This window comes from Apus apus, chromosome 2 (genome assembly GCF_020740795.1).
Source record: "Apus apus isolate bApuApu2 chromosome 2, bApuApu2.pri.cur, whole genome shotgun sequence".
Lineage (NCBI taxonomy): Eukaryota > Metazoa > Chordata > Aves > Apodiformes > Apodidae > Apus > Apus apus.
The window spans coordinates 45,299,108-45,324,280 of NC_067283.1; the positions used below are offsets into that span (position 1 = coordinate 45,299,108).

The window sequence follows — 25,173 nt, forward strand, 5'->3', positions numbered from 1 at the left end:
TTAAAATGCCTGCAATGCAAAGCAGCATTTTGGAGATGGAACAGAGAGGAGTGCTGGTAAAACACAAGTCAAAATGTGATTTAAGGCATTACAAGCAACATTATTTTCAGTATGTGTACATGGAGCAAGTTGGAGATGTTTGACATCCACAAAGACCATCAAGCTGTGAAGATCAAGAAAAGTAATGTAGATGATAAGACTGTGGTTTCTGCAACAACACAGGAATCTTGCAACAGGCCCCCACTGACGGGCCCAGATTTCAGTTTTTTAAAAGAATCAGCTCCATCATACTCGTTGGCATGTTTCAACCCATCCTGACAATTCCTTCAGTCATCCTGACGAAAGTACTTGAACATAAAGGCAAGCTGCTTTCCTGCTCCCTCTCACCTGGAGCCTCCCACAGCTCAGGGCCCTTCTCCCTTCCCCAGACCAGCAAGGGGTTAGTTCTTCCCAGCCTATATTCTCTGGATTGCGTAGGGCTTAGATGCTTGTGGCTCCTCCCATCTTGACACTGATGCAAAGACTTTCTACAAAAGAGTATTCAGCAGCTGGAAAATAAAAGTAGAATCTAATCCCTCCCCATCAAGAACAGTAGAGATAAATTAAATACACTTTAAGAATGTTACATGCATTTCCCCAGACAACTCCACTGTTTGTGCAACTGGATGTCATGCTTTTCTGTTCAAAGGGGCTGCAGCAATTCTAGCTGCTTAAATACAGCTCTTCAGATTTCATAAGCACAAACGTTTTTACCCACACTAACACAGCACAATTCATATAGGGCAAGTTCAGTAAACAGACCCAGACCCCACAGTTACTAAAAGGTGAAACAGTTTGTCAGATACTGTGGTTGTCTGACTAAGAACTAATTTCTGGCTGCTGGAAACCCAACATCTCTGTTCTGCCTCTGGTTCCTGTTGCAGATTCAAACAGGGAGCATGGTCAGACACACTTCAGAGCTGGTTTCAAGTTTGCTGAACAGATACATTAGCACTCCAAATGGCAGCAAATCAACAGCACCTCTGTTCTATAGAAATAATTAATTATACCCTCTATTAGAGCAAAAATTTACCAGCCAATTGTTCTTGTCCAGCTTTTCTTTTCCCTTCCAATAAAAAACACCAAAGTCCATTACTGTGTGGAAAATGCAACAGAATTTTTGGCAACTGGCATTTTCCCCACAACACAATAGCTAAAAAGGTTTGATAAGCATCTCAGAAAGTATTTCTTAATTATTATTATGCAGTGGTGCCCCTAAACAAAATCATTAGTGGGACAGTTAGGACATTTTGGTGACTAAGTACTTTTTTAATGAGTTCTTTCACACTTTTAGATGCTACTGGGAACCAAAAGCAACCTTTCCTATCAGTATTACTGTAAAGCTATTTTCATCTCAGGACAAATTGGAAGTGAATCTCAAAGCTTTTAATTTTTGTGGTGAGAATGAAAAAATATAAATATAATTTTCAAATGTACAAATTAAAAACATGGAGTTGCTTAGTGTGCTCTGGATCTCTTGACACTGCTCATTTCTCCCAGTGCTTTCCTCTTCTGGGATACTCCAGTTCCAAGTTCTGTGTTATTCTGAAGGTAAGATTCAGCTTCTGGCAGACAGTAAGACTCCATTGGTGGAGGTGGATCCTTCAGCAGAGGAAGAAAGAAAAAAAAAAAAGGTGGCTTAGCTCAAGTCTGTGTTTAGCTCAAGAAGCTTCTGATAAGAAAGACACAGCTCATTAGTTTTCTAAAACTGAAAATAATAAAACGAACACCTACATTTTGAATAGGTTTTGCAAGCTCCCTACCCTGTGACAGATCTCACTGCCAGCACTAGTACAAGCCATGTTACAGTAACTAATATTAGAGGTCACGGATCAAAATACTCGGCATAGGGACTTGTGGCCTCAACTCCTGGGAAAAGGAGACACATGATGGGTAAAGTTGCAGTCCCCTCCAGAGGTTTCAGGTGGCTGGGGCTGCTGGAGGGGAAGGGCCTGCCCCATCCACCTGTTGGGCAGGTGAAGAGCACCCCGAGAGGGCAGGCACACCTGGATGAGGTAGTCAGCAATGTACTCCGGTTTCAGGCAGTTCACTCCCTGGACTGCAGCCTCTGCTACGTTCACTCTGCTGTCATCTGGCTTCAGCTTGCTGAAGTCAGCAAAGAGATGAGTTGCTTCTTTAAAGAGAGATGCAGAATGACCAGAAAACACCTACAGATGAAAACACAACAGACAAAACCGAGTTTATTTCTCTGTTTCTTTGCCAGGACAAATGTAGCTCATGACCCACAATTTCACTCATGGAATTAACTAACTAGCAAGCCAGTGGGAAATAAAATACCATTTACAGCTGCACTTTGTACCATCACACACCTTTCAAGAAGGACGATCCTTCTCACCAGAGCAGGGCACAGAAATTCTGTCTTCAGTTCCCACCAGCACTACTGACTTGTGTGGCCTCAGACAAGCTGCCTGGCCTGACCCACATGCAAAATGAAGATTTCCTCCCACTCTTTGACCAAGTCTCAGCTATCCTGTGTAAGCAGTTTTGTCCATTAAGACATTTAACTCACAAAAAAACACAGAGGTTATCAGAAAGAAAATAAAACCCCTAATAAAAACAGATAGATTTAAGTATTTTTTCAAAAAACAACATACTTTTGCTCCTCCTGACTGAAGAAGGCGCCTGAATCCTGCTTCCTTGGTTTGGTCAACATTCAGGATCACTTTCCAGCCACTGAAAGCTCCCTAGACAAGAGGCTCCAGTTAGTAAGAAGTACACTGGTACTAAAAAGGCACAAGGATTTAATGGGTCTGTAATCTGCCCCTTTCATGAATATCCATCAGATGAACATTTGCTATCACCTACTTCTGTCTTTCAGCGTAGGTGGCAAAAAAAAAAACAAACCCACACATATTGAGCCAACACCAGTCAGGCATCTTGCCACCAAGACCTTTTACCTGCATAGCAAGACAGGAAAAACAAATCTATGAGAAGGCCCTTAGCAATAAGGATTTTTTCCAGAACACCAGACACTCATCTTTAGAAACAGATCTTACTTGAACACAACATTTCCCCCCTGCCCCATGCACTATATTATCCTCTCAGTTACAGTAGCAGCACCTAGGGCCAGCTGGTTTCCCCTACAAGCACTCACTCTGGTTTCTAAGTAGGCAAAGGGGAACAGAGGGTTTGTTACAAGCATTTAATTAAAAAGGCTATTGTAAAATACATGCAAATCAGGATTCATCCTGATGCGACTGAAACATCAGTGCTGTTTCTGCTTCTCAATGAACACTCAACAGCAATGCCTGATTTGAGAGGAATTAGAAGTCTTTGGGGACCCTAATTCCCACTTAAAAAAAATCTCATTGGAAGACTGTGAAACTTGCACTATAAACATCATGGAAGGTGCTTTATGAAAGGTGCAAACTTGTGGCATGTTTGAAGCACAGCCCTGCTAGAGCTATAAAAATGCTGTCCAGAGAGCTGTATTCACCTACAGGGCACAGCACAGGACTTGTGACTCCTAAGGCCAGTACCAGTTACTGGTGAATACAGCTCTCTGGACAGCAAGAGGTCTGAAGTGTAATCACCGTCGTCATGGCCAAGGGACCTTTGCATACATAAGTAGCTACATTCCAGCTTTGCAAAAAGATTAAGACTTCCAATATGCGAACACTTACAGTTTTTTCAAACAAAATTACTTAACTAGAATATATCCAGCTAAGCCATTTTGATCTTAGTAACAAGGCAGATTACATTTCTCTGCCAGTTACATTTCTGAGCTCTTTGGTGACAAGCCCTATCCTGTCCACCCACACTGTACAACTTCCACGAGTATATAAATACCTCAACAATACCAGTTTCTTGCCTCCCTTTATGAATTTTTTTCCTCCACCTCATGGCTGCAAGTGCTAGTTTCTTCTGGTTTACATTGATTCCAGGCAAGACATTAAGTATGGAATTACTTCCCCACTCATAATCTTCTTCCTAGAACAATCATAAACTTTAATTACAACTAGTCCTGCCAACTTTAAACAGCAGAAAAATAAAGAAAAAGAATAAACACACCAAGATGAAAAACACAAAAAAACACCAAAACAACGAATCCCAACTCACTCTAGCTTTATATAATGTTTTTATCTGGCTAAAACAGCTCTAGTTAAGATTAGAGATATAGCTCTTAACTGCACACATATATCTCAATCAACTAATTTTTTTAATAACATTAAGTTGCATCATAGACAAACAGATTCCTCCTGCAATGGAATTCAACAGGAAGACAAAGCAACTCACTACTCTGGACACCATTGATTCTGCATTTCTGCAGTGTCTTCCAAAACAATGAAAGTTAGTTTTGATACATAAAGATAAGATCCAGTCTACAGGCATTATTTTAAAGTTAGCCTGCTCAATGTAAAAGAACTACTAGATCCAGGAGAAGTGTAAAATACTGGTGAGGAAGGTGAGGAGTTGGAAAAGAGTGTTTAAAAACGTTTATGTACATAGTTACAGAGTTGGATCACTTAAAACTATTATGTTCATTTATTGAAAGGATCGGGTTTTAATTCCTGCTATAAAAAGATCCATAAAACTTCAGCTGATACCAATGAAAATTTACCAAAAGGTACTCATGCTTCAATTTTTAGAACAAACTATAAAAACATAAGTATTTTGTTTGTCCTTTAGCAGGAGTTTGGTCCAGGACTAGTTTTCAGAAAAAAGTTTGCAAAAAATTTCTCAGATTTTGGATCCCCTTAAACTTCCAAGGCTTGGGCACTTCAAACTGCTAATTGCTTTTGAGAGTCAAGTCCCCTTCCTAGTAGTGCAAAATAAAAAAAATAAAAATGAGAAAGGTGCAACATGAAATCAATTTCTTAATAATAAAATCACATGCCTGAACAAAGCAGCCAGCTCCTCTACATGCCTGCAGGTAGGAACGATGAAGCACCCATTTCCCAGCTGCCATCGAAGCCAAGAACTTTTCATTTCGAAGGGGATGTCCCACAATAATGTGTGTGCAACTGGGATCAAAGCACTGTTTCTCAAGTACTATTCCACCTGGGAAGCGAGGAATTCATTTAAATAAAAATATTTAAAGGTCATGCTGTACCACAGAAAGGATTAACCCGAAGTGAGAACTATGTGAATTGAGATATAGTTAACTCAAGTTTAGACTGAAAGCATTATCATTGAAGTGACATGGGCAGAAGCTGGCAAGAAAGGAGGAGTAGTCAGGAAAAAGTGGCTCTGATAAAAATAAAGTGCCACTCTAACACAGAGAGGAATGAGAGACACCAGAGGACAGCAGTCCTGAGCAATCCCAACAGTAAAGAATGAGGCCCTTGTGGGGACAGCTAAAAAAAACCCTGCAAGAAGACAAAACCATTGCTGTTTTATGAAGCTGATGGCTCTCATAATAATATATTCAAAAACTGCTCAGAAGCACAGAAAGCCATAAATTTGAGACCTCAAATCTGATGAGTCATGAACAGAAGCCCTTTCTTTCCCCCAATGAGCCACAGCCTACCAGCTTATAGACACACACTATTGTTTGCATTTTACAAATATCTAGTACCTAATTCCTCAATCAGATGGCAGTAATCAAATCTTTCTTGAGGATTAAGAGAAGACAGCTGAAATTTACGTTGTTTTTCTGGTTCTTCACCAGCCTTCTCATCTTCTGCAACAACCTGGAAATACAGTAACAGATTTTGAAAATACAACAGAAACATTAGGTTGACAGCTGACTATTTCTCTGCCTAGCATTCTGGGTTATTTTTATATTAAGTTTTCTTTTAGTCAGGAAAAGCAGAACCAAACCTATCAATCACTTGACAAAAGATTGAATCTTATCATATCAATGTTAGGCTCCTGTTTAACATCTTCTTGCTTCCCCCTTTCTTCAGGGCACAGCTGAACCAATCTGTCATAAAAAACTAATCCTTATATCCATGCCAAGTTGAACACATGAAGGAATCATCACCCATCTACCACACTGCCTAATTCATTCAGACCTTCAATAACTTCAAGGGCCTCTATGCATTTCCACCACACCCTATTTACTAACATGACACGTTGTGTCTCTGAAGACACGCAGCTGCTGGAAGTTTGTGCATCCAGGGATACACGGTGGGCAAAAGACTAACCTCATTTTCCCAGCCCCTTCCAAGTTCACCATAACAAAGCAGAAGATCAAATAAGGTTTTTGGAAGAAAAATAATTTTCAGTTTGTACCTAAACACAAATTCCAGATACCACCAAGGAAACAAAAGTCTAAACTTTTTTTTCCCCATCATCCCAATGTGGCTGGAGGAGCTTCAAGTAATACACATAGCAACTCCATCCCCAAGCACACCTTCGCATTCCAGCAGGAGCTGGATAAAAAGCTTTACTTAATTTAACAATCATTATTTGTTCAAAATCTCAAATAAAGGAGGAAAAAAGAACTAGAACTGCACAAAAGTAATCCACTTGAAAATTTTTAAATGCAAATATTCACCTATTTTATATTTCAAAAGGTCTTGAAGTGTCACTACATCTCAGAAGACAAATAATCATAAACATTTCTTCATATGACAAACCTTTTCTTTGGGCTGTGGTGCCACAGGAGGGTTAGCCAGTGGGAAAGCAATGCTGGGGGCCTGTGGAGTGGGGATCAAGTGATCTTTAATTGGTGTTTCAGGATCTCTACACACAGGATTTTCTAGACCTTCAACCAAATCTCCATCCCCAGCCTCAGGAACAGCTGTCAAAGGAAAGCATTTTTGCATGACCTGTCTTTGGCTGAATATAATTATAGATTAAAAAAAAAAAAATTAAAAGCAGCTATCCTAAAAGGACAATACACAGCTGGTGCTACAAAATGTGCAGTTACATTTTCACCATTGCCTTTCTCAAAGATGCTCTTCCTTATACCACAAACTACCAATCGGAATATTGCCTCTTGTTTTGGAAAAAAAATATGGAAAAAGAAAAACCTCAAATAGCCTAATTTCTTTGGCTAAGCTGCATCAATTCAGTTGAATCAAAAATCAACTGAATGCTGCGTGTAGCTAATGTTCTTCAACCTCCCCTAGGACAGGAGTCAGTTGTTAGGAAGCCTGTTGCCACAAGAAGAAACTCTGTAAGTAGACTGAAGGAAGGAGTTGAGGGCAGGAGGGTAAGAGAAATAAACGATTCAGCCATGTCTAAGGAGGCAGGAATGGCAAGAAAGCAGAAACAAATTGGAAACCATAATTATGTTGCTTCCTTAGTCCTAGCAGTAGACTAAGCATCTTCACTGAATCCTGACCGAGCTACATCCATTGGCAGCTCTGACACATCTGTTTTTCAGGCTCATGGGTAACTTCTTCCTGGATCTCCATTCTTCACCTAAAAGTATTTTCACTATAATTAAAAAGCTCCTGCTACTGGTATTCCCATTTGAATTCGACTATACCTACCTACTTAAAAAGTAGCTGTGGTTCCTAATAAAAATGTGGAAGATTTCCTAAAGCTGATGCAGGCTACTTTTAAAACAGGTGCTGCCTTAGTGTTTGACCACAAATGGCAGATGGACAGGAAAGATTCCTTTTAAAAACAACAACACATAATGGAGCTCAAAGATGCAAAATTGTATTTTTGGCATTCAAGAAATGGCAACAATGCTCAGTTTGGTTTGTTTTTTTTTGTTGTTAAAGGAGAATTCAAACAGTACTGTATTTTAAAAGTCTGTATTTTTACAAGTCTAAAATGGATAATGTACCAAAGAAGAAATATATTGTGTTTCTGATTTTACCTATACCAGCAATCTCTGCATCTGCTAAAGATCCTCTGAAGGTAGACTCATCCAAGTTCTTATTGACATTACTCTGACCTTGCTCGGGATACTGGGAAGGACTATTCGGCCACTGAAAGTTGCTGACAAGTCTTGCTCTTTCCTCCCTCGCAGTAGGGTCATCCCAGATGATCTGCTCACTCTGGGATGGCTCTGTATTTATATCTGTGAGTGCCTGACGGGATTGCCTAAGGAAAAAGAAACACAGATCCCTTCAATATTTATTTTACAGAAGACTACCATACCAGAAGGCAATGTGTTAATGATCATACCAACTGCAGTGTCCAAGCAAAGTCAGTATTAGAAAGCAGTGCTACAAAAAGGGAAAATTTCAGCATAAAAGCAACTCCAGCAGCCCTGCTTTAGAGCTCAAGACCTATGCTATGTTTAAAGAGAGAAGAATAGAGGAGAAACATTCACAGAGGCGCTTTGCAGGAATATCTGTTACTTGTATATCATCTATGTACTGAAATACTGCAGCAATGGTTTCTTCATAATCTGTAAGAACACTAACTAATGTGAAGAAAGATATATCAAGTGGTATAATTACATTCAAAATTAAAAAGCAATCATACTATTGCATGATTTTCTGAAAAACAAAAATCAACTCTGGATTAAGGTAACATTCATTCAGACTTTAACTAGCATGACCAGTTAAAGATTCTGAATTGCAACTCAAGCACATCAACAGAGAAAGACAATATATCTGCAAACTCTCGAGACCTATTCATGTTTCAATGACTGTCTAAGTAGGCATAGGGAGGACAAAATAAGACACTTTGAAACAAAAATCAATACCTTAGAGCTTCCAAGACCCTACTTCGGCCATTTCGCACAGATCTCGTGCTGTCAGGAGTGGTTGGAGAACCATCCAAACTGTTCCTCGAAAGGGAACCTCTTTGGCCCTGTGGTTTCACTAACGATGTGGCAGACATGAGCTCCTGCAGCTGCCTTTGGAAGTTCTCCCTCATTTCTAGTGCTTGGGTTAAAACTTGAGGAGAAAGAAAATTCACAAGATCAAGACCATTATATCATAAGAAGTGAAAAATAACTGAAATTCCAGCCAACTTCGCCTCTCAACCCCTGCTCTCCCAGCACCAGGACAAAAACTATACATTAAGAAGAGGAAAAGATACCTGTGAAAAAGTATCTAGGAAAACTACTTATGTCCTTAGTCACCCATCTCTCCATTTGGCTCACTTCCAAATTTGCTTGCATGATCTAACTTATATCCACAATTCTCCCTTAACTCATTTATTTACATAACAAAAAAGTAATACTTCTGAACCAGTGATTTGTCACATTAAAAGACAAACTTTAGTGTTTTAAAAACAAAGAAACAGCAACTAAGTAATTTGCAACAGATGATCATGATTTTTTTATGGGCTGTCAGTCTTCACAAGAGAGAACAAAACCCCTCACATCCAGCAACAATAAAGGGCTGGCTGTATTCCAGTGGTACATACATTAGTACCTAAGCTTCCAAATAAAGGTACTCATTCATGTATCAGCCAAGTACATTCAACACCTGAAACTGTAAAAGGCTTATATGTGTTCCACAACTGTTTGAAAACAGTAATTTACACTTACCTCCTTTGGATTCACTTCTTACAGTTTGTTCTTCCCCTGTAGTGATTGTTTCTTTTATTTGGTCAGCAGTTACACCATCCTCTTCATCCTCTGGAATAATCTAAAAACAGAGAAGGCAAGTAGAACTCTCAAACACCAAAACCATGTTCAACGTTTGTATAAATTCTGAAGATTATTAGTCTTAAGAGTAAATCTAACCTTTCTGCTACCACAGTGACTGCAAAACAGTGAACACCAGCATCAATGACAACACCTATTCTGCAGTCTAAATATCTACTAAGGCAAGTTCACACCTTGAATCTCTTTACCTACAAAAGGCAAAGACTGGACCTACATAATTTCAAATTTGGGAATTGCTTCTAATCTTGAAATGCCTGTGTCTTCCTCCATCACCCTACAAGAGAAGCATTACAAATGCAGAAAAAACTTTAAGGAACATCTGAGATAGCTACTATTAAGTACTAGCTAAACCTGATTCTGGGCATCATTGAGTAAGATTCAATGGTTTTTATTACTACGATAAAATAACAATTGACTGAATCCAAACATGAATTCATATCACACATTATACCTCATTTTCCTCTGCTGGTCTTCCAGTTGATGGAAGTTTACTGGAGGAGGAGAGCCTGACATCCTCCACTGCACTGATATCCAAGCTCATTTTGGGATTGTAAGTGTGAGGAAAGAGAGATTCAGGCAGCCGTTTATATTCTTGGGCACTCTGTAATAACATAATCAAGATGAGAAACTGATGAGATGAAAGAGAAATTCCACATCTTAACAGAGCAAAAGTATAGGAACACCATAAAAAGAAGTACTTGACACGAGAAAAATGTGGCTCTCATTCTGGGAAACATAGCAGAAATGTTCAATGGAAGGTAACTTCTCCTTAAGGACAAAAAAAGGTGAAAGTACATCAACGAAAACTGATTGGTCAATTTACAAATGCAAAACAGGATGCAAAACATCAGTTCCTATAGGTGTTCAAGATAAATTCAAACAGAAAATAAATTGCCATATAACTGGTTTTAAACCTCCATTTCCCTTAACTTTTAATAAGGGAACAAACTGAGCTGCATACCTCTAAAAGCCAGTGCTCTGAAACAATATATATGCCCCGTTCTTTAACTGATTTGTACTCCTTATTGTTGTCATTTTGTCCTCCCTTATAGATGAAGTGTGTTACTGTTTCATCAAAGCACCATCTAGAAAATAAAATAGAACTTGAAGATACAATTTCCTGTGAAAAAGTATTAAGAAAACCATCCCAGAAATTGTTTTATCCCTTAGTCATGTTAAAATACTGTTTTGCCTAAACAAACAACTTTACCAAAGACAGCATTCAGTTTCAGGACAGAAAAATGTCAGTGTCCTTAAGAAAAAAAAAAAAAAGTCTGAGAAACTTAGGTATTTGCTATCTAACACAAACATCTTCAGCATTTCTAAGCTACTAGTAAACATAAGGGCAACTTCCTCATCTGCACTGTCAGTATAAAATATATAAAATATATAAAATACATAAATCAGATTTAGTGGGAGCAGAATTCTGTCTTACATCTGAAAGGTTAGTTTGTATCTTCTATTTGTGACAGCTTTTTTTTCCTAAGCTTTCCTAAACCCACTAACTTAGCTGTGCTTAGAAACTATGAAATACTTAGTTTTGAGCCAGGGAGAAAGAAACACACACACAAACTCAGAACAGATCCAAAACCTAAAATATAAAGCAAATCTTAAACTACCAAAAAGGTAAAATGTTTTGTAGTCTTCTTCAGATTAGAAGTGGATGGACACATTTGGCAACAGAAATTGTTTAAGGTGCTGAAATCTAATGTTTAGCTGTGGGAAACAGTTCTTCCTCTTCCCCATGTAAGTCTAAACAAAATGCTTTTTTGCTATAGCAAAAGGTCATATAGATAAACATACTAGAACACCAAGGCTCATAATTATCAGAAGTCACAACAGTGCAGAAGCTTAGAAGCTGTTTGTATCAGTTAATACCTGTAGTCTGCCCCAAGAGAAGCTGCTACTGCATTCAGTTCACTTTGCTTCTTACTAAGTTTTTTACTAACATATATAACAACATCAGCTAGAGGCTTGGGTTCTTCTTCCTGTTCAAGCAGCAGGGAAGAAACAAAGAGTCATGTTTGGGAAGTTTCTGCATCAGTAACAAAAATACTTTAATATTAGCATATCGCATAGTAAAATATGTAATAACAATAAAACTAAGATAAACACATTTAATCTTATTTTTGCTGCCCCCAAACTCCATGGTCAAAACCCAGCACTATTAGCATTCCATGCACTAAGAATCCAAGGATAAAAGATTCACTCTCAGCCAGTCTCCCTGGAACATACTCTGCTCCTTCCACTGCAGACTGAGCAGTTCCTGAACCCTGAAATACGGGAATTGTCTAAGCTGATGCCACACAAGTATTTCGCTGTACTGGGGTGAAAAGAAAGGTAAAAATAAGCTAAAAACCAAGAAGTGACAGCCTCCCCTTAGAATCATAGAATGGTTTGGGTTGGAAAGAGAACTTATGTTGGGGGCCCCAGAGCTGGACACAGAACTCCAGGTGAGGTCTCATAAGGGTGAAGCAGAGAGGGAGAATCACCTCCCTCAACATGTTCTTTCCCCTCCTCCAGAGGAAACAGTGGCAAGCAATACACGAGTGCTCCCTTTCCTCCTACATCTTCTGTTTTCTCTCACTACAGTAGATTAGACTAAGTTAGATTAGGCAAGATGACTACAAGAAAGGGTAACAATGTGTCTTCATATGGGGGTAAGCAAGTGATCACATCTTGTGCTTCCTAGTATGCAGAAGAACAGCACCTTACAGAGGAAGACAGGAAAAGAGGACAAATGCATTGAAAAAGAACTCCTAACTTTAGTACACTACAGAGTATTTAATCTTGCTCATCTGGAGCCTGGGAATTTAAGTGTAATTAAATCCTCTCATGCCAACACTACAACGTCTAATTTGGCACATATGTATATGCCATGTTATTTGTGAACTGCTTAATATTCAAGATAGTACAGACAGTAGAAAAAGGTTTTAAAATTCTTTCCTTCCTTAAATAGCAAAAGATATGGAGTTTTCTTAAGTAAACCTATGCTCCAGAAACTCAAATCCAAAACTTCCTACCACTTCTGGCTGTGCAGCAGTCAGTTGAGGGCTGGCTGTAAGAGCTACTGCATTCCTTGTACTGTTTGCCAGGGCCAATTTCAAGTTTCTGCCAATAACTTCAGAGAGAGGTGTGCTCAGTTTCCTCGTTTTTTGATCATGGCCTCCTGGAGTTTCCAAAGCTGCCAGAGCATCCTACCCCAAAAAAAAAAGTGACTGAGTTTCATTAATGCAGTATAGAATTCTGTATATAGCCTGTAGTAAGATTTCATACTCCTAAACCAGGATGGAGTATACAGTAGCAGCTAGCATGCACAACTGTTCTACCACTGCACAAAAGCAGTACAAGGCAAACCCAATGTTAGAGCCTGCATAAGCAAAAAAGGAAGACAGAATGTAAATCTTTTTTCACTTCCATCAAGGAAAAGTGCCCACAGTACAAAAGCCAGCGGCCAAACCCTCTCCTAATCCAAATCAACTATTAAATTTAATAATACTGCCCCTACAAGAGTTGCATATGAGCATGTGATTTTATCTGCACCTTTAAAGCACTGAGTTGCCTACTGCCCTTTTAATAAAAGGGGAAGTCTTGGTCTAGAATATCCTGCTTTTGAAAATTATCAAAGTGGTGAACTATTATATTTCAAAAAGCAGAGTACCAGTTGAATCACAGAATGGTTTGGGTTGGGACATTTAAAGGTTATCTAGTCCATCCCCCCTGCCATAAGTAGGGACATAGAATCATAGAATTATATTGGTTGGAAGGGATCTTAAAGACTATCTAGATCTAACCCCCCTGCCATGGGCAGGGACACCTCCCACTAGACCAGGTTGCTCAGAGCTTCATCCAACCCAGCCTTGAACACTTCCAGGGAGGGGGCATCCACAGCTTCCCTGGGCAACCTGCTCCAGTGTCTCCCTGTCCTCACCGTAAACAATTTCCTCCTAATACCTTATCTAAATCTATCTTCTTGCCATTTAAAAACACTACGCTTCATCCTATCACTACACTCCCTGATAAAGAGTCCCTCCACATAGCCCCCTATAAGTACTGGAAGGCCATTATAAGGTGTCCCTGGAGTCTTCTCTTCATAAAGCAGAACAAACTAAGGAGAACACTAAATTGCTCTGGTTTTGTAACACTTGTTTTGTTCTATAGCAGGCAGAGAGGTTAAACAAAACAAAACAAACAACAAAACAACCAATCTACAAACAACCTTCCAAAAAAACCTAGCAACTTTGCAGGAATTAAATGCATTCATCTTTCAGTTAAGGCCTCAAAAATGAAAAATAACCCTGAAGCCTTTCAAAGCACACTTGAGCCATTCAAGAGCTATTCCAGCACAGATACTCCCCAAGTATCAGGATTTTTTTGTTCTAAGACTAGTAGCTTCTCTAGTCTTTTGTGGCCTTCAGAATGACACTCTGAACCCAAAACCCCAATGCACTGCTATAAAGCTACTACATTAAAACATGCCATTAAAGTAGCATTTTATCACGAAACAAGCAAACACTTGTTTCTGAATTTCTGCAGCAATTATAAGCCTTCTTGTTACATGTCTCAGTCTTTAGATGCAAAGAACGCAATTATGTACTGTGTGGGGTGTAGAACACCTGAGCCTAAGATGCTGTAAGAACAAATGAGCTTTGTTGAGGACATTATAGCATCTACTAGCCAATAAACTTAGTCCAGAGGTCATTAGAAACATACACAAATAAATGGAGCCAGTTTTCCTGGCTTTATTCAAAATGAGAAGTCTGTAACTCAACAGCATAAACAGAGGTAAGCACAGGTTTCTGTGCTGCTTCTAGGTTTACATGCACCTTTAACCCTACTGGACATACAGACTAAAAAATGGCAAAGATGATCACCTTGACATCAAAAGAGGGCTTGAATAACTTGTCTTTGGAAAGAAATTTTGATGGTGTATCAAGATGTAAAGATGGTTCTTTCTGTGGCAGTCCCCCCTGTGCAGGAGGGGTTGTGCTCTTGCCAATATGATGAGAGATTACAGCTTGGAAAGCTTTACTCTGGAACCTGTTGATATCAAGAGGGGTCACAGCTGTTTTTCTTCCAGCTTCAAGAAGACAAGTAGATTGCTCTGAATCAGGAGATTTGAAAGTTGCTGGTGTCTTGCTAAGCTGAGTAATGGAACTCTCCTCATCTTTGAAAGAAACAAAGACAATATAAGGAAGCAGTCTGTTTTTTCTTTCAAACACAGATCTCACATACACTTTTATTTAAACAACAACTGAAAGTTCATCCGGCCTTTCTTTCCCTAAAAGAAAATGAAAAATCATATCCCCCAAAAAATGCTCAAATTGATGGTTGTATTTTAAAAGCCAGTATCTTAAGTGCCCTTTCCAATTAACTACTTAGTTTGAGTGACACTGGTACTGAGCTTGAGCATAAGTGTTTGCAAAAGTGCGAGCAACCCCTAGCCCGCTCACACTGTTTGCAGTTCTACACATACCTGTACAGCTCACGTATGTCATACAACAATATGAAAAAAAAAAATCCAAGAAAACAATGGAATGCCAAACAAATCCTTCCCTTTCAACATTAAAGGTAGCTCCTCCTCCTTGGTTCCTTACTTTCTACGTCACATAAAATTTTTCATGCTAATGACTGAATCACACCTCTATGCACGCTTCCAGTCCCTTATGCCTCTGGATTAATAAAATCAAGATTTAGCCAGGAATAAGCCCTCAAAGTTTATCCATCATAAATGCTTCCAGACAAGCGTGACTCATTACCTTTGTAGCTCAAAGAGATTAGTACAAGAATTGCTTTTACATGTTAGTGCTAATTCCCCATCACCTTTTTTTTGCCTTAAAAAAAAAAAAAATCCTTTAGCTCTAGTACCTGAAAGGTATTAGGAGAAAAAAATTAATCTTTATTGTGAACAAACAGCAAAATGACGCAATCATATCCATTAATGTGTTAATAACCAACCTCCAGCCTCTGCATTTTCAACCAAGAACTTGCTTTCATCTGCTCTCCTTCCTGTCTTTGCACACTCCAAGAGCCAAGCTACAGTGACTGCTGGCAGATTCCACTTCTTCGCAGCTTCATACTTGGAACCATCTGGTTCTCTCACCACAAGATGGGTGCTGGCAAACATTCCCTTTTTTGCATTGGCTTTCCGCACAAAGAATTCCTGGACTCTAAAATTAGATGAATTAAACATTCATTTAGTCAAAACCAAAATTAATCTAGGGCATGTTTATACTGTAATAAATCCATTCAAGCAACAGAAAAAGAATCAGTAGAATTATCTAAGGCCATTTACTTTGCACTTTACAGCCTAACCTATGTGCCAAAAATAAATAAAAATGACAACCAAAAAAACAGAAAAAGAAAAAAGTTAACCAGTGATGTTTTGCTTCTCTCAGTATTGAAAACCTATCATTTCTCATACTGTGCAAGTCCTCATGTGTCCCATTTCCAAATCATACACTGGGACTAACATTCTTCAGCAAGATTAACAGGATAGTTTGGATTCCTTTCTGGAACCAACCAGCACAATTTTCAAATGAACAAGTTTTCTTTATATTACAGTACTTCTCTTACCATCAAGGACCCAGTCTTCCCAGGAAATGGAAGAACCGAGAACTCACCAGCAAAGAATCGAGGTCAAACAGAACACAAACCAGATCAAATTATACTCCAAGCTATGTAGTTTTACCACTCCAGGACTAAACATGTTTTTCTTAATGTTTCTTAAAGATTTTGAAGAACTAGGAGAAACAATTTGCCATCCCAGCTCTTAAGAAATGGTGCACTATCACTGGTTATGAGGCTGGACTGGACAGTACCGAAGAAGAGGAACAATGGGCCACTTTTGGACAACTCCAGAACAACTCAAAAGGCCTGTCATCCGAAAAGCTGACTTTTTTTCCTCTGTTCTAGAGTAGAGCAAAAAGTTACTGAAGCTCAGTCATTGGGAAATAGGAGATGTAGCACAGAAATTAGGCTGTGTGAATATTGAGTAGATTTCTGTAAAGGAGAGGATAATAAAAGAACTATATAGTAATGTCTCATTGCTTCAGCACTGGGTTTTGTAAATCAGGGGAATCCAAAAAGAGTTTTAGCTCTCTTTTTTACTCCTGTAAAAGAAGAAATTAAATGCTTAATGGATTTCATCACATTGGCTGTCCAAGAAAAAGAAAAAATGGCGACAGGAGACATACCTTGCTCCTAGCAGTCCTGCCAGATAAGTCAGGGAGTCTCTCTCTGCACCAGTGAACTGGCTAAAAGAAAGAACACAATCTTCCAGAGGGGTAACTCCTTCCATTACTGGGACTGGTGTGAAAAGTGGATTGGACTGGGGATCTAATAGGAGCCGCTGTTCCACACATGTTATCTTAAAGAATGTGAAAGATAAAAGTGCTAATTGAGTCAAACAGCAACAAGTCGATATTTCAGCAACTGTGCAACAGTATTTATGAACTCAACAAGCAATCCTGCTTCCATCTGAGACTAATTATTTCCCACTGAATCAGACAAATTATTTTCTAGAGAATTTTAATTTTGTCAGGTTTGACATACTGAGGCATCATTCGGAACTTTTCAGTTACTATTCTTCCAACCCTTGAGGCTCCCATAAAGTAGTTCAAGGAGTGATCCAAGGGTCTGTACATTTGCTTCACAGAAAGTTACCTAGTACTGAAAATTACTAACAGCTGTTAGCCTACATCACGTGCCTGCTCTTGGCAAATATGGTTAATATATTTTTACTTTGAGCTATGAAGCTGACTTGCTCTTCTGCCACAAGATAAAAAGCTGCAAAAAGCATGAAAACAGAAAAAGTTAAGCACAAAGGTATCAAATTAAATCATTATTAGTCAACTAGCTCCCTCTACAATTCATTGTTTAAAGAGAATGCTGTCAGACTCTCATGTAAGAAGCCTCTGAGTCATGACAATGAAGTCCTACTTAAGAAGCCTGTAGAAAATAAGTGAAACAGATAAAAGGTATCTTACAGATGCAGAGGCTTTAAAGCATGCTTCCATTTATTATATTCACATGAAGCAGGACTACTCTCTCTATATCTTGCTTACATTCAGGCCACAGGTAACTCTGCATTCTAACAAGACATTTTTAATACAGATACCTGTTTACTAGTGGAACTGAAAGCCTAACTCCCTTACCAGCCAGGTATTTGTGACAACATCACCAACAGTTGGCTTCACTGTGCACCCCAGTAAAGGCACCACAGCATAGTCTGCAATGGTTCTGCTTTGCAGTGGCAGAATTTTCCCAGCATTCTCCTTTATAATATCTGCCATGCAGGACTCTTCCTCTTCACCAAAACCCAAAAGAAGAAATGTCTTTCTGACAAACAAGCCTCCTTCAGCCAGTGCAGAAGGCTCCCCCAAAGAGCCATTACAGACAGAAGACTGATTTTCTCCTTGAACAGTCAAATGAGTAACATCATTGAAGGTACTGGATGTTAGTTTTTCAACTCCATCTGAAAGGAAAAGAAACAACCAACCATAGTAACTGCTTGAGAAGAACATCAAAGACAACTCAGAAGAGCTTCATGAGGAAATGACAGTATTCTGGTGTTCTCAGCCAGGTTTTAGTTAAAAACTGCTCTAAACAGGCTTATTTAAATTTGATTTCTAAAACACAATACAGAAGCTAACATACTAGATGTGGCTAGCTTTTTAATAAGCAAATGCTGCAAAACTCAAATGCTAATTAGGAGCACCTAAACCTGTGGTATCCCGAGTGTGGAACGTACCTAATGTAGACTCATTATTTACATATTGAGAGAGGAAGTCATCTTCAGCAGCTTTCGAGTGCCTTGTAATGTTCACAGATTGTTTCTTGAAGACACTGTTATTTTTGGGAAAAACTGACTTTACTCCAGGTTCCTCCAAAACTGGATTCTCTAGCAGCTGGTAGTTCAGAGGGATATACTGCTCCACTGGATGTAGATAACCTTTACTAAACGACTCCAGCAACCATTTTGCTGTCACCACATGAGGCCTATGAAATAAAGTGTTACACAAACGAGTTACAGCAGGTTTCAGATGTGACTCTTCTTTCCCACTCTGCAAATACTAGTATATACACACACACCTGAACTTTACAACTCCATCACTAAGCAAGCTTTGCACACTTAACAGACCACTTTTTTTTTTTTTTAATTCTTGCATTCTGAGAACAGAGAATTTCACATTTCATTTCTGCAATGTAAGTTATACCTGCCATCGCTGGGTTCCCAAATCCTTCAATATATTAACAGATACATGTTAACACCACTTTTCACAAATAAGAATATTTGTTTTTCTATTCACTGAGGTGACTCATGGCTACCTGAAGAAATACAGTATTCAAGAGCACACAGAGATGTACTTATGAATACCAGCTCTAAGTCTTCTCTTTTTTTTGTCAAGAACTATTTTGGATTTTCAAATTAGGACACAGTTTTTCCTGTTTACAGGGCAGTGGGAGAAAGAAAGTAAGACAGAAGTAGACCTTAAGCAATACAGTTATCAGAACCTGTGAGATGTCTTGTCCAAAAAGTGCTTCAGCTCATCAGTATTTTCCCCCAAAATGACATGGGTAACATCTTCATTAAGTTGATTAAATCGAACACCACCAGTGCAATTAATAAGCCTTCTCATCTTGTCCAACTTCCTGCCACTGAAACCACATAGATAGATCTGCAAAGAGAACAGAGCAACAAAATTGGCTTTTAAGTAAAGAAAAAAAAATGTAAACATGAAGAAAAAAATAAAGCAGGCTATTTTAGTATGATTTGTTTTGACTGCTGTAGAAGGCCAAAACTAAGGATGCAGCTTCTGAGAGGCAGAAAACAGTTCAGCATTTAGAATTGGATTCATTTACTTTTGTCAATAACCTAGCAAAACTTCAATATTTACTAATGGAATGTACCCACAGCCAAACCATACAACCAAAAAAGCCAACCCACACCAATTCCAGAACCCATTCACTATTTTAAATGATGTATGTATATAAAGATGTAATTTGATATTTATACTACATTCGTAATACAAGTATACACACACACACAGACCCACATGCAAGCTACAGCATGTGGAAACAAACTAAATCTGACGTTTGCTGCTGACCAAGGAAACAGCAAACAACAATTTACTCAAGCAGCGATTGCCACTGCCTCAACCTAGCTGCCTTCACAGGGTAACAGCAAACATTTCAAAGTATACATTGTTAAACATACTCGACACCCATCTAACAAATCTTCAGGGGCATGAGAAGAACTCGTATCCAAGTTTTCCAGCTCATCAGGAAGAGGATCCAATCTGCTGCTTGTAGCAGAACTACACGCGGTTTCGTTAACACCACTCAAATTGACATTGGAAATGTGGCTGACATCCGAAAGGGTGCTCTCTTTAAAAAAAAAAAATAATTAAAAAAAAAAATCAGAAAAGATGCATTAGTTTTGGCTCATCTCTCTCCACTAATCAAAGTCCAAAACTACCACACACGATTTTGTTGTGCCAGAAGGACAACGCAAATCTGAAAAATAAAAAATACTAGGTAAATATAACCTTGGTTAAACCAAAGGCTGTATTTGCACACATTTGAGTATGGTCTTACAAGCAAGAACGCTTATGCACCTTCTGGTCAATTCCAAATGAATGTCATCTATGAAAGACTCGTTTTCAAAGCTCTCGTTACAGTTTTGCGGCCACCTATTAGAAATACTCTTAGAGAGGCTTCTCTGTAGTGAAGAGACGACAGCTTGAAGCTCAGGCATTGCTCAGATATGCAGTTTCCATAATACCCAGCTTGAATTCCTAGTGCTGTTGGTACTGCTAAACCAGTGCTCCTGCCCACCAATTTCCTGAAGTAGTAGTCAAAAACAGGTGTTTGGAAAGACACTTTTAAAACTGCCTGTATCTTTCATGCTACCAGGTTTGGTTACAAAACGCTTTGTTTTTTCTTCTCTTAATAGCATTAGGTAAAAACAAATACATGAAGAAAAATAAATAAACTTAAAAAAATCAGCACGTTTTCCCTCAAAGACAGCTGTAAGACTTAATTCAGAACAGACACTTGTTTTAAACTACAGGTGTATGAACAGTCTTTTTTTTAGACTTAAGAGATGTACACCACTGATTCTTCAGCAGACAATCATACACCTAATTCAAATTTACTTTTTAAACAGTAATTCACGTGTTTTAAGTCTACACAAGTTGGAATATTAAGTACACATAAAAAGCAATCTGTTGTGTTTTAAGGATAAGCAGAATCGGAACCCAAATTGTCAGAACAGGATTGCAAAAGCAAACAGTACCTTGCTGATTTGAAACAGTTCTTCCTCCTTACTACAAATGTTTCCTACCTTACTTTAGTTATCTTTTTTAAAGTCTTACTTACTATCAGGCTTGCTGGCATCATTTGTAGGTGTCGATGTACTGGGTGTACTTCTCAGTTTTGATCCGGCTTCTATTTTATACATTGTCTCATCCTGACAGAAGCCTTTCTCAATGCTGTCAGAAAACCACTGCACTGACACACAGTGCACGTTCCACTTTTTGGCACATTCATACTTCTGACCTTTCAAAAGTAAACAAGATAAAAATCACAAGTTACTAAAAGGCTAATGCTTCAAACAGTGGTTGCTGAAAGACAGGTGGACATTAAGAAAATTTAAAAATTCAAATAAATTCTTTCAACCTGAAAGTTGTGTTATCTTGGACTCTTCTAATAAGGTGCTTACTTACTCACCTTTAGAGTAAACAAACTTGTTGATAGCTAGCTCATGCATACAGTATGACAGGGTACTAAACAAAAAACACTATTAAAAAAAGGGTCTAAATCTTTCAAGCACAGAAAAAAAAAAAAGTTTAAAAAGTCACAGAAAAAAAAAGTTTAAAAAGTCACTGAACATTTCCCCGTGGGGGAAGGGAGAGAAATTGGGAAAAAAGAATACCCTTCTCATTTGTCTCACAATAAATATCAAACCCTTTCATCTTCCCAAACGCTAAAAAAAGGGAGCTTGCATTTTGTCATAAAAGGTAAAAGGTATAGATCAGTTAAAAAAAAAACCCAACACAACACATTAGTCCACAAGCCAATTTCAATTAGACCAAATTAAGCCACATTGAGCTCTCTCCAGAAAACTTAAGTTTGTCTTTATTCTTCCATCCCCTCTAGGATTCTCTTTCTTCCTTTAAACACCATCTGGGTCTCTGTTTTTTCCTCCTTTTGTTCTCTTTCTCATGCCTTTAGACCCTAAGAGTGCCCTGAGTTACTCTTCCTATTGACAGCGATTCCCAAAACAGAAGTAGAAACAGCAACACTGAAGCAGAGACAGTTCAAACTTCTATGCTTATGCATATTTACACTACTCCAAGTCAATAAATGAAAATAGTATTTACTCTGCAAGCTCTACCTTTTGGCTCTTGAACTATGAGGTGAGTACATTCGTTCATCTTGAGCTGCCCTGTATATTGCCCACCATGCTCAGAAGTGAGGCGCTGAACTTCTCTCCTGTCTGAACTACTCAAGCCAGTGACACAAATTGTACAGCCAAGGAACACAGGACAGGCATAGTCTTCCATGTTCACATCCGTGTATCTCATTATGCTAAAGGAATGAGAGAGAGACACAAAAAAAAGAAGCATTACTCTCTTCCAAGTAAAATCAACCAGAAAAATAAAGCAGCCTATCACCGTAAGAATTACCATTCCCAAAATAAAGTAGGTTTTGTTTTGGATTTTTATACCTTTGCTGAGACTTATCCCACAGTGTCTTAACCCAAGAGGGAAGCAAAATGGGTTTTTTCAGAGAAGCAGCTACCAAGTATTTCTTGCTGCCAACTTCTCCAGCTATCAGATGAGTTACTGACACACTGAGGTCTCTGTACACACATCCACCCATCATCTGCACATATTTATGAACTTCTTCCTGGGTGAGAAAAAAACATTGTACAAAATTATGTTTAAAAAAACGTGCATCATACTCATGCTCACCTTAAAAAACAATGTATTTCAATTGCCCGTGGTTTGTCCTAAGAAACTGTTCAGAAATACAAACCGGATATATACGGAAGCAATAAAAAACATCAAATGTAACTTCCACTTTATCTGCATTTATGAGAAGCTGAACATAGTATGTATCCTTAGTAAAAATTCTAAAATGATACTCTGTGAGACAAAAACTTACATATGGTTGGCATTTTAATTAGAATAAATTAGCAAGATATTGGAATAAATAAAAAGGAAACTTCTAAGATAAACTATTTAAACTACAGTTGACTGAATATTATATCTTTATTGTGTAGTTTTGAGTAACCCACAACAGAGCATGCTGTCTGTAGCTGCAAACTAGCAAGCTGAGATATCCATCAAATCAGTTAATAAAAATCCCTAAGGCATACATTTTCTCCCATGCTAATACCACTGAAATTTTACATGCTTATATATGTACATGCCTATGTAACATATACATGTGGGTGCATAGATACAACACTACATACACATATATATATTACATGTAATTATAAGACTCCCTCTTACTTTGTACAACTTTCTACATAAACCATACATACTCTACAAACTATAGAAAGGCTACATACAACTAGACACAGACATACATAGTAATGAGCAATCTGAAGCAAGAATCAACAAGAATAAGCTAAACAATCCCTTATGTACAACACATTACCCTAACATGTTTTTCAAGGCTGGTACAGGATACTGTTATGTCGGCCATGGTCATATTGTACACAGGATGCTCAGCTCTTGGGACACATCGCTGGGACTGCATGCAGTACAGGACTACCTGTGGTCCAACAATTCTACAACCAAGCTGCAGTAAAATCAGAGGGAAAAAAAAAAAAAAAAAAAAATAGGCAAAACAACAAAGGAAATTAGCAGAAGGTACATCAGTGCAAAGAAGGCTTTCCTTGTCTCTGAATCCTGAGGAAGGCAGGGCCCTTGGTCTGTCCTCCTCTAACTCTCCAGGTAGTTGACAGTTTGGGTTTTTTTTTTACTTTCTTCTACAGATTCTCAGTACAATCCTTGTAGGTTTTTCACCCTCATTAAAAGAAGCAGATGCTATAGCTAACATTCTAGAGAACTCTAGCTAGCCTATCTTCTGCTGGACAACTCCTCGCAGGTCAAACAAAATCATGCTACTTAGGTGGTAAAAAACTGTGAAAGGCAGCCTACTGACTCCAGCAGAACCAGAATTGATCATATTATTTATTTTTCCACATGCTTCAAAATAATCCTTATCTTTGCTAGTCATCTTCTTCCCTAAACACAGGTTGCAGTGAAGTTTTAAAGATTTTATTGTTCATACTTCATACTGCTATATTCAGTGCAAAAAGAGAGAACACAGCAAGTGTAAGCATGGAGACGTGGGCTTCTAGAAAAGAAAGAATATAGCTCGAAGTAAGCTGATGGGCAGCATACCTTTTTGAGATGGTTGAAAACAGCTCCTCTGAAAGGATCACAAATGTAAAGGGATTTATCATTTTCTTTTATACTGAGCGCTCTTTCTTCTTCAAGGATCTGAAGATGTTCTTCTGACTGAAATTCCTTTATAGACTGCAGGTGAACAGTGCACACAGCAAAATGTATGTAAGTGGCAAATCACAAACAGCCAATCCGGTGGAAGCTACATGAGTACATCGACCCGCGACAGCTGACAAGAAAGCTGCCATGCAAGAGCATACCGGCAGAAGAAAAGGCTGAAACACCTCACAAGTGTCCCCCATCCTGCAGCTCTTCACAATACACATGCTTAACTGTTCATCACACAAACTGTCAGGACTTGATCCTGCCACACAGTGCCTTTAGCTCCCACTAACCTCTAAAGGTGGAAAACCATCTACAGTATTACCCTTCTTAAGTCTGCTCAGGTGAGCAACCACCACGCAGACCTTCCAAGCTACATGTCATTTCACTACACCAACAGGCTTTGAAACTATGATCTCTTGTGCCATGTATATTGCTTCAACAAAAGCGGGGTTTGTTCCACAAAATTTGCTAGACGACAACTGCCTCTATAACAGAACCAGCTTTGTTTCCAGGTGTATATATAATGAGCGATTTCTAAGTCAACCACAGCGATGATGTAATTAGGCAACCCACGAGGCTCACTACGAAAGGGGATCAAACCCACTCACCTCAAGAGCTTTAAAGAAATACTCCGAGCTCCCAGAGGACTCGACGAACTTCACAAAAAACGGCTCCTTACTCTCTTTCATCCTTCCCACTGCGGAGACAACACGGGAACCCTCCTCACACGCCCGGGCAGGGACAGGCCGGCTCCGCGCAAGGAGAGGCGGAACCCCTCCGGCCCTGCCCCTGCCCCTGCCCCCGCTGGCCCACGGGCCCGGCCCACGCCGCGCAGCCTCGGGGCGCCCGGGCCCAGCGGGAGGCCCCTTCACCACAGGGCCCCTTCCCTCCCCACGCCGGGGACGCCGCCGCTGCCGCCGCCGCCGCCCGGCGCGCCCACCCGAGGGCTCCCGCGCCCCCGCCGGCGCTTGCTTGCTGGGCGCTGCCGGTTTGACCCCGCACGCCCCCGCGACCCCGACCCCCCGGCCGCAGAGGGGACCCCCCGGCCCCGGCCCCGGCCCCGCCGCTCACGCACCGCCCGGGGCCTGCGCGGCGGGCGGGAAAACGGCG

At 39.4% G+C, this 25,173-nt stretch overlaps 1 protein-coding gene across 3 annotated transcripts; it reads right to left on the reverse strand.

Moving 5' to 3' along the window:
- Window positions 1-1,287: 1,287 nt before the first annotated feature.
- Window positions 1,288-25,169, reverse strand: TOPBP1 (DNA topoisomerase II binding protein 1). 3 transcript variants are annotated; one of them, XM_051612927.1, is made up of 28 exons: window positions 25,139-25,169; window positions 24,672-24,760; window positions 23,956-24,090; window positions 23,204-23,347; window positions 22,263-22,444; window positions 21,930-22,123; window positions 20,912-21,091; window positions 19,749-19,918; window positions 19,046-19,209; window positions 18,282-18,529; window positions 17,686-18,005; window positions 16,726-16,898; window positions 15,488-15,699; window positions 14,404-14,696; window positions 12,553-12,726; window positions 11,408-11,517; window positions 10,491-10,614; window positions 9,981-10,130; window positions 9,410-9,509; window positions 8,618-8,810; window positions 7,859-8,007; window positions 6,585-6,748; window positions 5,579-5,693; window positions 4,898-5,061; window positions 3,850-3,990; window positions 2,655-2,744; window positions 2,046-2,207; window positions 1,288-1,641 (listed from the first exon to the last, which is right to left on the reverse strand). In XM_051612927.1, the coding sequence occupies exons 2-28, from the start codon at window positions 24,750-24,752 to the stop codon at window positions 1,498-1,500; spliced, it is 4,476 nt and encodes a 1,491-aa protein (XP_051468887.1). In that variant the 5' UTR covers window positions 24,753-24,760; window positions 25,139-25,169; the 3' UTR covers window positions 1,288-1,497. The 3 variants fall into 3 exon arrangements, with proteins under 3 accessions (XP_051468887.1, XP_051468886.1, XP_051468888.1); XM_051612926.1 differs by having other exon boundaries at window positions 7,781-8,007; XM_051612928.1 differs by lacking the exon at window positions 12,553-12,726 and having other exon boundaries at window positions 7,781-8,007.
- Window positions 25,170-25,173: the final 4 nt, after the last annotated feature.

Bases quoted from the DNA above. Each gene is read 5' to 3' on its own strand.
- TOPBP1 (XM_051612926.1), bottom strand. From the start codon at position 24,752: ATGAAAGAGAGTAAGGAGCCGTTTTTTGTGAAGTTCGTCGAGTCCTCT. The intron at 24,091-24,671 runs GTGAGTGGGTTT...GTTCACCTGCAG, and splicing joins ATTTCTTTAAAGCTCTTGAG to TCTATAAAGGAATTTCAGTC. The intron at 8,008-8,617 runs GTATTGATTTTT...CTTTTTCCTTAG, and splicing joins AGGGTCTTGGAAGCTCTAAG to GCAATCCCGTCAGGCACTCA.